The 12,790-nt window shown below is 42.2% G+C and overlaps 1 protein-coding gene across 2 annotated transcripts in view; it reads left to right on the top strand.

Annotated features, from left to right (window-relative positions):
- SIN3A (SIN3 transcription regulator family member A) overlaps positions 1-12,790 on the top strand; it is a 67,857-nt gene that overhangs the window by 38,798 nt on the left and 16,269 nt on the right. For both annotated transcript variants that reach the window (XM_025270938.3, XM_006080677.4), the window contains exons 11-16: positions 179-389; positions 725-841; positions 4,008-4,246; positions 5,574-5,757; positions 6,834-7,407; positions 9,574-9,743. In XM_025270938.3, coding sequence (XP_025126723.1) covers positions 179-389; positions 725-841; positions 4,008-4,246; positions 5,574-5,757; positions 6,834-7,407; positions 9,574-9,743 — 1,495 coding nt within the window. The remainder of the gene's footprint in view (positions 1-178; positions 390-724; positions 842-4,007; positions 4,247-5,573; positions 5,758-6,833; positions 7,408-9,573; positions 9,744-12,790) is intronic.

The following is a 12,790-nucleotide window of genomic DNA, read 5'->3' as shown; positions in this document are numbered from 1 at the left end:
GAAAAGGAGAAGCCAGGTATTCAAAAGCAGTACTTCTTAGGCAAGAAGTAATAATTGTCACTGGAATTTGTCCAATGATAGCAGAGTTCTGACTCTACATCAAATAGTGGTAGTCACACCTCAGCATTACTGCATAATGCTTCTAACTGCTCACCAGTTTTTTGGTTTGATTTTTTAGGAAATTCCCAGAATTGTTTAATTGGTTTAAAAACTTTCTGGGCTATAAGGAGTCTGTACATCTGGAAACCTTTCCAAAAGAACGGGCCACAGAGGGCATTGCCATGGAGATAGATTATGCCTCTTGTAAACGGTTGGGCTCCAGCTATCGAGCCCTACCAAAGAGTTACCAGCAGCCCAAGTGTACGGGTCGGACTCCTCTCTGTAAAGAGGTAAGGCCTTCCAGGGAAGGTATCAGCCCTGAGTCCTCGGCTTCCTCCAGAAGGAAGTGGTACCTGGAATGGAGAATTTATACGAATGAAGAAATCAAAATCCTTTTCTATTTTCAAAAGAAAATGTTTTGTACTTATATTGAGAACCTTTTTCTAACTGTCTTTTTAAACTTGCTACAGGTGAAACTTGCTACAGTTTCACCTGCCGTGGGTGAAACATGTAATGTTAACTGTTTCTTCCCTCCCCTAAAGTTTTGTCTTTTTTAATTGAGAAACCTTAATCACCAGAAAATTTTGTTACACTTTTGTTTCAATGTCTCTTCTTTTACCCAAAGGTTTTAAATGATACCTGGGTTTCCTTCCCCTCCTGGTCTGAGGACTCCACCTTTGTTAGTTCCAAGAAAACTCAGTATGAAGAACATATCTATCGTTGTGAAGATGAACGTTTTGAGGTACAAGCTCCTTTATCATTTGAAGTTTGGGGAAATGAGAGATCCTGAAAGAGAGGATATCTTAAATACCTACCTGAGAGGACTGGCTTTTAAGACCAAAGAGCAAGAGGCTCATATTCTTGGTGGTAAATGCTTGTTGTATTTACCATGTTTTGTGACTTTGTCAGATATATTAGTAATATTTTCATAACAAATGTGACTTATCTAGGCCACTTTAGCCCTTTTAACTGAAATTATCCATTGATGGCTGAATAATACTCCTTTGAATTTTTAATGACATTTTAAAGGTTATTGTGTTCTACGTAGTATTTAAAATCAGTATTTTAAGACCTAGTGGGCTTTCTTGCAGCTGTTTTAAATTACTTATCTTAAAGTGTATATTTTTTTTTAGCAGCTATCTTACTAACATGGTTAGCAAACTAGCTCTCCTGTGAGAACTGGAACTCTTCTGTCATATTTCTGATGTTGATTTGTCTCCTTTTGAAAGAAAGTTGAGTTAGCGACTTCATTTTAAAGTAGTTGGGAAGGGAAGAGCTGGAGTGAAGAAATGAGCTGGTCGAGAGCCCTGATACCAGGAGTGGGAGTACTGGAAACAGACTCAGTTCCCAGTGTGTTTAAATGTCTGGTTCACTGATATCAACAAAAAGGGAATGTTAAATGTGTCTAGAGAAAGAAAATTACATGCCTCCTTTTTAATGTATTTATTATATAAAACTGTCCCTGCTCTTCCTATGGATGGGAGATGTTCTTCTCCTTTTTAATCCATACTGATTTAGCTCTATTCCAATTATCCCCCCTTCACACTTGCTTCCTCTGTTTCTGGCATGCTTTGAATGAAGAGCCACATGTTGGTTGGTCCACTGGGCCCCAGTGTTTATGAGGAGCTTCGACCATTTGCAGAAAACTCAGTCATGACAGATACTAACTTCTGTGGAAAGTTTTATCAAGCTGAAGAAAGCATTTCTTTTTTTATTTTTTACCTGTGTTTAGTCAGTTTCAGTGATGTGTTAGCAGAGATTGACGCCTGTTTTTGACAGGATATTCTTATTCTCAACTAGTATGCCTGCACAGGAGAGGCATCAGCCTCATTTCCTGCTTGTTACTGCAGTAGTGAGGATGAAGGAAATGTGTGCATGTATGCATATGTGCATGCTGAGGATTGGATGCGGTAGACTAATTTGAATCCTTTATACATCAGGATTGGTTAATATTCCTGTAATATAGTCAACCCCTAAATCCCAATGACTTGAAAAAGACAGATTTATTTCCTCGTCATACTGCATGTGCATTGGTGTTCAGCCGAAGATTCCACTCATCAGAATTGCTTGGGGACCTGGGCTGGCAGAGTGCCACCATCAGGAACAGTACCAGTGACTATAGGGGAAAAGCTCAGATGGATCTTGCACCCTTAAATGCTCTAGCCTAGAAGTAATGAATGTTACTATGACCTGTTAACAGCTCATAGGTCAGAACTAGTTACACAGCCCTACAACCCACTCCAGTACTCTTGCCTGGAGAATCCCGTGGACGGAGGAGCCTGGTAGGCTGCAGTCTCTGGGGTCGCTAAGAGTTGGACACGCCTGAGCGACTTCACTTTCACTTTTCACTTCCATGCACTGGAGAAGGAAATGGCAACCCACTCCAGTGTTCTTGCCTGGAGAATCCCAGGGACGGGGGAGCCTGGTGGGCTGCCTTGGGGTCGCACAGAGTCGGACACGACTGAAGCGACTTAGCAGCAGCAGCAGCTAATCTCAAGGCAGCCAGGAAGTCCAAGCCATCATTTATCCATAACTGGGGAAAAGGGGGCATTAAAAGTTTTGACAAAATGACTACCATAGCCCTCAAACTAGAAAATTAGGAAACACTTATACAGAGTTATAGAGCCTTGAGACTGCTCATTTCCTTTATTTTCTGTTTCTCATCTAGAAAATTTTGTGTTAAGCTTTGGAAAAAAGTTAACTCAAGGTTGCTAGTCATCTTTAACCAGGTTAGGCTTGGCCCTTGCCAGAAAATAAAGTGTCAGAAATATTCAGTGAAAATTTAAATGGTTACCCACAAATACAACATTGAAGCCCTTAAGTAATACTCTTATTATTAGTAGATGTGGAACAAGACATTAAACATTTAAACATTTCAAGTTACTCTGAAAAACTTTACTCATGAGATTGATTTACTATCTTGAATGGTCTTTTTGGGATTTGGTAGTAGTGGTGGTTATTGTCTGTAACAGATCTGAGTAATTGACAAAAGTTCAGAGAAAAGTGTCAGTAAGGTTGCCTCCTCCTAGGTCCCTCTGGCGTGAGGGCCAGTCGTCCTCAATAAACCACATTGGTGGCACCACAAGTATTAACCACTGCTTTGTTGTTGTTGTTCCGTTGCTAAGATGACTCTTTGTGACCCCGTGGGCTGGGGCACATCAGGCTTCCCTGTCCTTCACTTATCTCCCTGAATTTGCTCAAATTCATGTCCATTGAGTTGGTGATGCTATCCAACAATCTCATTCTCTGTCACTCCCTTTCTCCTCCTGCTCTCAATGTTTCCCAGCATCAGAGTCTTTTCCAGTGTGTCAGCTCTTCACATCAAGTGGCCAATGTTTTAGAGCTTCAGCTTCATCATCAGTCCTTTCAGTGAATATTCAGGGTTTGGATGTTTGCTGTGTGCCTGGTATTGTGCTAAGTCCTTTATGTGGGTTGTATTGTTAAATCCAGAACACAACCTTGTGAGAGTAGGTGGTGGTATTCCTGTCTTACTGATAAGCTAACAGTTTTATATGGCCATGGTATGAGAAGGCGATGGCACCCAACTCCAGTACTCTTGCCTGGAGAATCCCATGGACGGAGGAGCCTGGTAGGCTGCAGTCCATGGGGTTGCAAAGAGTCAGACATGACTGAGCGACTTCACTTTCACTTTTCACTTTCATGCATTGGAGAAGGAAATGGCAACCCACTCCAGTGTTCTTGCCTGGAGAATCCCAGGGACGGGGAGCCTGGTGGGCTGCTGTCTATGGGGTCGCACAGAGTCGGACACGACTGAAGCGACTTAGCAGCGGCAGCAGCATGGCAGAGCCCAGATTCAAATCAGGGAGTTTGACTTCTACCTTCTACTCCCGACAGCTATTCTGTTCTGATTTGGGTCCTGAACACACTTTTGTCTTTTTTTTTTATAGCTTGATGTAGTTTTAGAGACCAATCTGGCAACTATCCGGGTTCTGGAAGCAATACAGAAGAAACTTTCCCGCTTGTCTGCTGAAGAACAAGCTAAATTTCGCTTGGACAACACCCTCGGGGGCACATCGGAAGTCATCCACCGAAAAGCACTCCAAAGGATATATGCTGACAAAGCAGCTGACATCATTGATGGTCTGAGGAAGAACCCTTCCATTGCCGTCCCAATTGTCCTTAAAAGGTACCTGAGTGCATATGCCCTTCATGCTTTAGTGTGCTTCTCAACAGATTTAGTGTCCCATTAAATTAAGATTCTCCTTTTTAGCCCAGTTATTCCATGAGACCTCCATTTCTCCCCAACCTTGGCTGTAGGAAGTCAGGTGGATAGTGTGGGATAGTGGAGCTTCTTGATGGGGTTCTGTGTCACCAACAGCAGAGAATAAACCTTTCCAGTCCATACTGGAATGCTCTGTGTGTTTAAGGGGATATTTTAAAATAGAGAACAGAGAAGAAAACAGCCACCCACCTTCCTGCCACTCAGTACTAACCAATGTTCACATCTTTTGTTTTTTAGTAAGAAAAATCACTTTGTCTTTATAAAATTGATATGTTACTTAAAAAGCCTTAGCATCCCATAAACTTCCAAGAATGTCTTCTTTCTCCTAACCAACCTTCAAACCAAGTATAGAGGGGCCATTGAACCCACCTAAATAAGGCTGTAGTATCAACGAGGAGGCCAGGGCTGAGCCCCAGGCTCCTCGAAGACTGTGGCGCTCCTATAAATCTGGTCCTCCCTCTGTATCACCTGGTGAAAACTTAGCTGCTGCACAGTTCACACGTGCCCAGATTTTCTTGTTCCTCTTCAGTCTTCCTCTCAAGAGCTGGCAGAAGGTGTTTGCCTTCTTGCCAGTAGTGTTTAACTTTTGTCTTCGAGGTGGAGGATATCCTTCAGTTCTAATGCTGGTTTTGATTTTATTCTCCTCTCTTCTAGAGGATCAGAGTCAGTTGTTTTCATTGGAACTTCCAAGCTCTGTCTAGAGGAGCATTCATTGTTGTGCAAGTTCTCTGCTCTTGAACATTTACGTTAGCATAGTAACCATTCTCAGAAGTCCTGTAGCAAAGAAACTTGTTTCTCTTTGTTTTAGCTGGCCAAGGAAGAGAATCTACTCTTCTAGGGTATTCTGTGGAATGTTGTTTGAGAAATAACTGTTCTCGGCAAGATTTCTGACTTTGGGATAAATTCCCCATACTAAGTCCTGAATGAGTAGTTTTCTTGTGTATCAGAGTTCAAGACTAGTTTGAATAAATTTACCCCAGAGTTGCCAACAGATCTGACAAATCTGCTGTACCTGTTGACCTTTGAAATAAAGTAAACCTGACATATTTCTTACTTCTAAGCCCTTGTGGGATGAGGTGCTGTTATCCCCTTTTTATGGATAAGGAGGCAGTCTTACATGGCTAATGTGGCAGAGTCAGGATTCCAGTCTGCAATTGTAATATGACTCCTTGCCTTAAAATTCCCTCCTCTGGACTCTTGTGTCTTTCTTTTCCACCCTCCACCCCACTAGGTTGAAGATGAAAGAGGAAGAATGGCGAGAAGCTCAGAGAGGCTTTAACAAGGTGTGGAGAGAGCAAAATGAGAAATACTACTTGAAATCTCTGGACCACCAAGGCATCAACTTTAAACAAAATGACACCAAGGTCCTGAGGTCCAAGAGCTTACTCAATGAGATTGAGAGTATCTATGATGAGGTGAGTCAGGGGTCCCAACATTTGTGAGAAGTCTCCAGTCTGTATGCTCAGCATAGCTTTGACTCCTGCAAATTACCTTTGTTACATGAGCATGAGACCCTCCAAGGTTTGTTGATTGTTGCTTCATAGGATAAACTTCTATTCCCAGTTCTTCTACCATTTTAAATCTAAGGCTCACTAAACTGTTTTACTGGTTTTCCAGTTTTCCATCCTGGTTATAGTTCATGCCCACTGCCACCCTTCCACTTCTCTCCATATTTTCTTCCAACAGTACCTTATATTCCTTCTTGTAGCCTATCTCAACCTTCCACAACTTAAAATACTATCTTCAATCCCTACACTCTTTCTCTCTCTGTTTTTGACTATGCTGTGTGGCTTGTGGGATTTCAGTTCCCCCACCAGGAACTGAACCCAGGCCTTTGGCACTGAGAACATGGAGTCTTAACCACTGGACCACCAGAGAATTGCCCCCAGACTCGTGCTAATCCTTGTTTATTCGGCATCCTTCAGGATTATGTAGAGTACTGGGAGCTAGGATACAGAGATGAATAAGAAGTTAATCCTTCTTTCTTTGAGCTCATAGTCTTAGGGGATGGATAGAAACAAATAGAGTATGATTGAGAATTTCTAGAAGGGTGTGATCATGAGTTTTAAACTTTATTATGAAAATATCAAGCATACATGAAAAGGGAGAGAACAGTAAAATGAACTGACATAAATTTAATTTCCTCTCTGTCTTGCCAGTTTTGTTATATCTGCCACCTTCCTCACTCCCAGAAGTATTTTAAAGGAAATTTGAGACCTCATATTGTATCCTCCATAAGTACTAATGTAAAATTTTAGAAGATGGTCTCCTTTCTGTCCTATTGTCTGGGAGGTACCATGTCATGGTACCTCCAGTCATTTTGGTATCAAACCACATCTTGCACATTATCTTTTTGTTTCTGGAAGTTTTCGATTGGAAAATAGTGGCCATTATGGTTAGTAGAACATACTGCTGGTGTAATCTCGTAGGTCTGTTTGTTGCTTTTGTAGCTGTCACATAATACTTTGTCTCTCTCTCTCTCTCCTGGTAGAGGCAAGAGCAGGCTACGGAAGAAAATGCTGGTGTACCTGTTGGCCCACACCTCTCACTTGCCTATGAAGACAAACAGATTCTGGAAGATGCTGCTGCTCTGATTATCCACCATGTGAAGAGGCAGACAGGCATTCAGAAGGAAGACAAATACAAAATCAAGCAAATCATGCATCATTTTATTCCAGATCTGCTCTTTGCTCAGAGAGGTGATCTCTCAGATGTGGAGGAAGAGGAAGAAGAAGAGATGGATGTAGATGAAGCCACAGGGGCGGCTAAGAAGCACAATGGTGTTGGGGGCAGTCCCCCTAAGTCCAAGCTACTATTTAGTAACACAGCAGCTCAGAAGTTAAGAGGGATGGATGAAGTGTACAACCTCTTCTATGTTAATAATAACTGGTATATCTTTATGCGGCTGCACCAGATACTCTGCTTGAGGCTGCTGCGGATTTGTTCCCAAGCTGAACGGCAAATTGAAGAAGAAAACCGAGAAAGAGAGTGGGAACGGGAAGTGCTGGGCATCAAGCGAGACAAGAGTGACAGCCCTGCCATCCAGCTGCGTCTCAAAGAACCTAGTGAGTGCTAGGGTTGTCGGTCTGCAGAAGGTGTGAGAGCTCGGGGATGCAGGACCTAGTTAGACTCAGGACTACTTTCTTTTATGTTAATGCATAGAGCACAGGCAGTCCGTAGAGGCTGGCTGGGTTCAAATCCTAGCACTGCAATTTACTGGTTGCGTGACCTTACTTAAACTCTCTGAACCTGTTTCTCTGTAAACTGGAGGTGCTACTTGTTATCTTGTGGGGCTGCTGGGAGAATTGGGGGAAATATGCAAAGCACCCTGTGCCTTGCTTAGATCATAGACCCTCAGTAGCTGGTACTGTGGACACCAAGGAAGTGGGTGTCAGTTACCATCGTCAGTTTCCCAAATGGAAGGTCTCTCTGAAAGGACAGAGAATGACTGAAGCATCATAGTTGGTTCCACTCCACGACGGAACAACTGTTCATGCCTGAGACAATTGCAAAAAAAGAGATGGGGACTCAGGAGATGGTTTGAGACAGCAGAACAGGAATGAAGATAGAAAACTCAGAAAAAGGAAAATAAGGGAAGGTTAAGGAAGCCTCCACATGCTCTACGTGATTCTGTGCTGCTTGCTTCTAGATCTCCTTTCAGGTTGTAAGTTAGGTACTTAAGCTGTTAGCCAAAGCTCTTCTGTGAAACCTCCTTGTGTGTTCTTTAGGAAATAACCCATTTTTGGAATGAATTATCTTTTTTTTTTAACTGTTAGTCATGTAAGAAGCCCATGTGAAGCCCTGGCCATCTATCTATTGGAGAGCTAATGACCTTGGAAATTAATTCTAAAAGCCTTTATCTGGATTAATCCTAGCTTGAGAGAGACATCTTTTAGACTTCAGTGTGGCGATTCCCTCTGCTTGGGTGGAAACAAGAAAGATGACCTAATCTTGGCTTGACCATTGACTTAACCTGATTTTTGAGGCTAACAGTTTGTTCTTGAGTAATAATGCCAAGCCTCCACTGATCATGGCTCATGTGGTTTGCACCAGTAGAACTCATAGCTTTATTCTGACGTGAAAGCATTTTTCACAGCAATAGCACAGCCCATGCCTCTGCTGTGGATCTGAACAAGGTAATGTTCTGTCAGGAAACTCAAGCCAGTTGCTTCTCTTAAATAGTAGTTGTCCTGTTTAGCCTGTCTTGAATGAATCCATCACACTTCAAATAAATGGAAATGGACTCAATTTTTGCTCTCAGAGCCTTTTTTTCCCTGTACAAACTTACAAAGAGGTAGCTAAATGTCAAAGAGACAAAGAGTTCTCTTTGTAATTTTTTCTCATTGTAGTGAACTTTTGGTTGAAGTATACAACACATACAGAATTGCGTAGCTCAGTAAATTTTTACAAAGCAAACACACCTGTGTAACCTGCCCCCAGATCAGGAAACCACATAATCAGTAGCCCCCTTGCACTGCTGTCTGGATTGCCAGCACTGGAGATGAGATCTGCTATCTGCATGTAAATAGGTCTTATTTTAGTAAGCTAAAGGTGGAGCCCTTTCACCTTTCCTTGTGCGCTCTGTTAGTTGCCAAATGTCTGTAACAACTGATAAGGTTTCTATCTGGTGGTTGAGGTGATTCATATGCAGCAAGTATAGATCATTTGATGTAATTTGTGAACTACAGTGTTGGGAATCCGCTTTTAAACAAAAGGACTTTGACAAATGCAGACACTTCATTATTCATAAAAGATTAATCTGCCCTCCTAGTTTCCTGTTCTGAGAGGCTTCTCAGTGCTAGTGTTCGGGTCTGTCTGCCTTTTCTCTTCAGCCTTCATGCTTCGTGAAATAGCTATTTGAGCAAGCAGCCCACCCACGTGGGGGATACTCCCCTTTGCAGGCTCCTCTCCTAGCAGTGAGCCGACAGCTTTTTGAAGAAACTTCTTTCCTGGGATGTTTTGCTCTCATGTCACGCATTGCCAGCCTTACTGTAAATAAGTGTTTTGGTCAGTCAGAGGGTTAGAGGTCGCTGTTGAAATTGCAGCGTCACTCTCCTTTGATAGACAGTGCTGGGGTTGTGGCCACCTGTCAGATCTCATCTGTCAGCAGCACACTGAATACTGAGGGTTGGTTCTGTGCAGTGCTTTTCAGGCAGCTGTGGGGTTTGCCCTGCCCTCTTCCCATCTTTTCTTAGCAGGGTAAGGCCTCACCTCTCCCCTCTTTCCCACAGTGGATGTTGATGTAGAAGATTATTACCCAGCTTTCCTGGACATGGTGCGGAGCCTGCTGGATGGCAACATAGACTCGTCCCAGTACGAAGATTCACTGAGAGAGATGTTCACCATTCATGCCTACATTGCCTTTACCATGGACAAACTCATCCAGAGCATTGTCAGACAGGTGAGGGTGTAGTGCGGGCGAGGGTTGGGGAGGGAGACAGTCCTCATCTACAGGTGGGTCAGGAAACAGATGGGGCAGGTTTTCTTCTGGGAACAGACAGGCAGTTTTCTCATGTGATAATGTTAACGAACACGTGGTTGTAGAGGGGAGGGAGAGGTTAATGTGATGTTGGATCTCTCCTGTTAACTGAGTGGAAGGGCTGCAGCCATGTGACTGACTGCTTTGCTCAGTGTGCCCTGGGAGGAGGAACCTACCTCACATGTGAGGTTTTGCCCCCAGCTCCTGTCCCATCTTCCCAGTGCTTACGTTACGTACCAGGTGTGAGCTGTTTCCTCTTCTGTGAAAAGTGAAAGTGTTAGTCACTTAGTCGTGTCTGACTCTTTGTGACCCCATGGACTGGAGCCCGCCAGGCTCCTCTGTCCATGGAATTCTCCAGGCAAGAATACTGGAGTGGGTTGCCATTTTCTTCTCCAGGGGATCTTCCTGACAAAGGGATCGAACCCCAGTCTCCTGCATTGCAGGTGGATTTTTTTTACTGTCTGAATAGGTGTTGGTAATTCTATGGACTTTCCTCATTTAACATTTGAAGTTCTTTTTACAGGAAGGGTTTTGTATAACATCTTTTATAATACTCTGTCAGCCTCACTATCTGAGACTCCCTCTGAGTTAGGTCTGTAGTTGGCTTTGTGGTTTATTCTTGGGGTACCCTGGGAGTTTGTAGATATGTTGTTCTTTACAACAATGATAATTTTATACCAAATAACATGTAATAGGTTTCCATTCCTTTGCCTTTTGTTCTGAGTTCTCAAAGGTATCAGTCTGTTGTTAGTACGCTTTTTTCTTTAATTAATGAATTTATTTATTTTTGGTTGCACTGGGTCTTTGTTGCTACACATGAGCTTTCTTTCGTTATGGCAGGCGGGGGGCTGTTCTTCATTGCGGTGATCAGGCTTCTCATTGCAGTGGCTTCTCTTGTTGCAGAGCACGTGCTCTAGGGCACATGGGCTTAGTTGCTCTGAGGCACGTGGAATCTTCCCGGACAAGGGATTGAACCTGTGTCCCCTGTGTTGGCAGGCAGATTCCTATTCACTGCCCCGCCAGGGAAGTCCCACTTTTTTCTTTAAAGTGGAAAGTGCCTTCCTTAGGTAAAATCACAAAGGAGTCCTTTGTGTGAGGTACTCTTGCTTTTGTCTTGAGTTTAGAAGGATGTGTGGCTTTGCACCACTCTCGTAGGTTCTACTCAAAGTCAAGGAATAACTGAATCTTGGCATCTTCACAAAAGTTGTCAGGGAGGGAGCTGCAAGTTGAAGCGGTTATTAGGCCTTCCCTTAAGGGGTCTTTATGTTGACAGACAGAAATCTTGACATGGATATAATCAGCTATAGTCATAATTTTTGAGAGGCTAATGCCTATTAATGTCCCCTAAATTTATGTAAGAGTCCACTTACATACCATGTGCTTATGTTTCTGTTTACAAGTTTGCTGTTGCTGTAGCTAGAAGTAAAGTCTTTCATACTATCAGCTCAACTTTTAAAAATCCAATACAACCAGCCTTTTCTTTTTTTGTAAGCCCACAGTTGATTTTTTATAGATTAGTGATTAGTCCATTTACTAGAAGCACCTGGTGATTATTTTGAGTCAGTAATACATAAGGTCCAGTCTTTTTTTTATGGAGACAGATTGTATCCAGAAATCCAAATCTAGTGTTTTAAAAACATGTTTATGCTTCTCAGCTTAACTCCTGAATTGGAGGCATAACATTTCTCCTTAAATCCTTTGCTGTTCTCCCAGAGTTCATTATTGACTGGAGGTCGAATATACATTGCAAGGTCAAACCATATATTTAGCTTACTTTTCCAAACTAGTTTAATATGGGTTTGCTTAAGAATACAATAGGCAGTCTCACAAATGTCTAGTGTGGGACTGAAAGTATGGCCAGACCAGGTAGGGACTAGACTAGGAAGGTTTTTTCCCTCTCCAGCATGCCTCTTTTCTGGACATCTCCCCCATCCTCACACTTCTCTCTGCAGATGAACGTCCGGCCCCCTGAGTGTTTTCAGTGCTGACATGACCAACCTTTCCAATCCAGGTGCTTCTCTGTGAAATGTCTGTCTACCAGACACACTCATTGTGTCATTTCAGTTTAGCAGGAGAGAGAATTTGACAAGCCTAACACTGGGTTGGGAGTTGCCTAGTTGTGCCTAGATTTATAGTGCCTTTCCAAAGACTGGGTGGGGCCAGAAATCCAAGAAGAGGGTGTGGAAGGAGTAGGTGACCTTTAACAGGGAAGTATAAAGATGTATCTACATAGTAGAGACCATGCTTTGTATACTTTTTTTTTATACTGCTTTTTTCTCCTAAACACTGTGTTTTAAGCTTTCCCCTGTATTTTCAAGTTATAAGCATTATTTTAACAGTCACATTAAAAGCTGTTGTATGGCCTAATTGTAATTTAACCATTTCCAGTTGCTGGCCTTTCTACCACCATCAGGTTACTCACTGTCTGACCTTACATTTTGTCCATTTATCTACAAATACACATACTTGTCATTTAAGACTTTTTCAAATGTTAAAAATAAGTAGTTGTCATAGTTACTAGTGCTTCAAAAAGAGTGTATCTTCCTAAAAATAGAACGGCTTAGTGGTTATGAGAATTTTAAAGTAAAATAAATTGTTATTGCAATTAACGTTTTGCTTTCTTTTTTATCTGTTTTTCACAGCCTTTGGCGTTTTAAGGGGTAAAATTTCATTTGAAGGAATTTTTATTTTATGATAGATGATATCATCATGACCTATAAGAATGGAATCTCTGAAGGGTTCAACTTGCTAGTCATCAGAGAGTTTAACAAGATAGTCACCGAAGTTACCAGTAGTCAATCATGATTGACATGTATTGAAAATGAGTTAATTTGCATAAAATTTAAATACTATGCTTTTATTATCAGATGTGGAAAAATAGGGAATGTGTTAGAAAGAATATTGGCCTGGGGTCCAGAAACTTGAATATTCATTCTGATTTAGCTCCTTCAGCTGAGCGCCAGTGACAG

This window comes from Bubalus bubalis, chromosome 20 (genome assembly GCF_019923935.1).
Source record: "Bubalus bubalis isolate 160015118507 breed Murrah chromosome 20, NDDB_SH_1, whole genome shotgun sequence".
Classification (NCBI taxonomy): domain Eukaryota; kingdom Metazoa; phylum Chordata; class Mammalia; order Artiodactyla; family Bovidae; genus Bubalus; species Bubalus bubalis.
The sequence above is the reverse complement of the archived record's forward strand: the minus strand, read 5'-3'. Positions and strand labels throughout refer to the sequence as shown.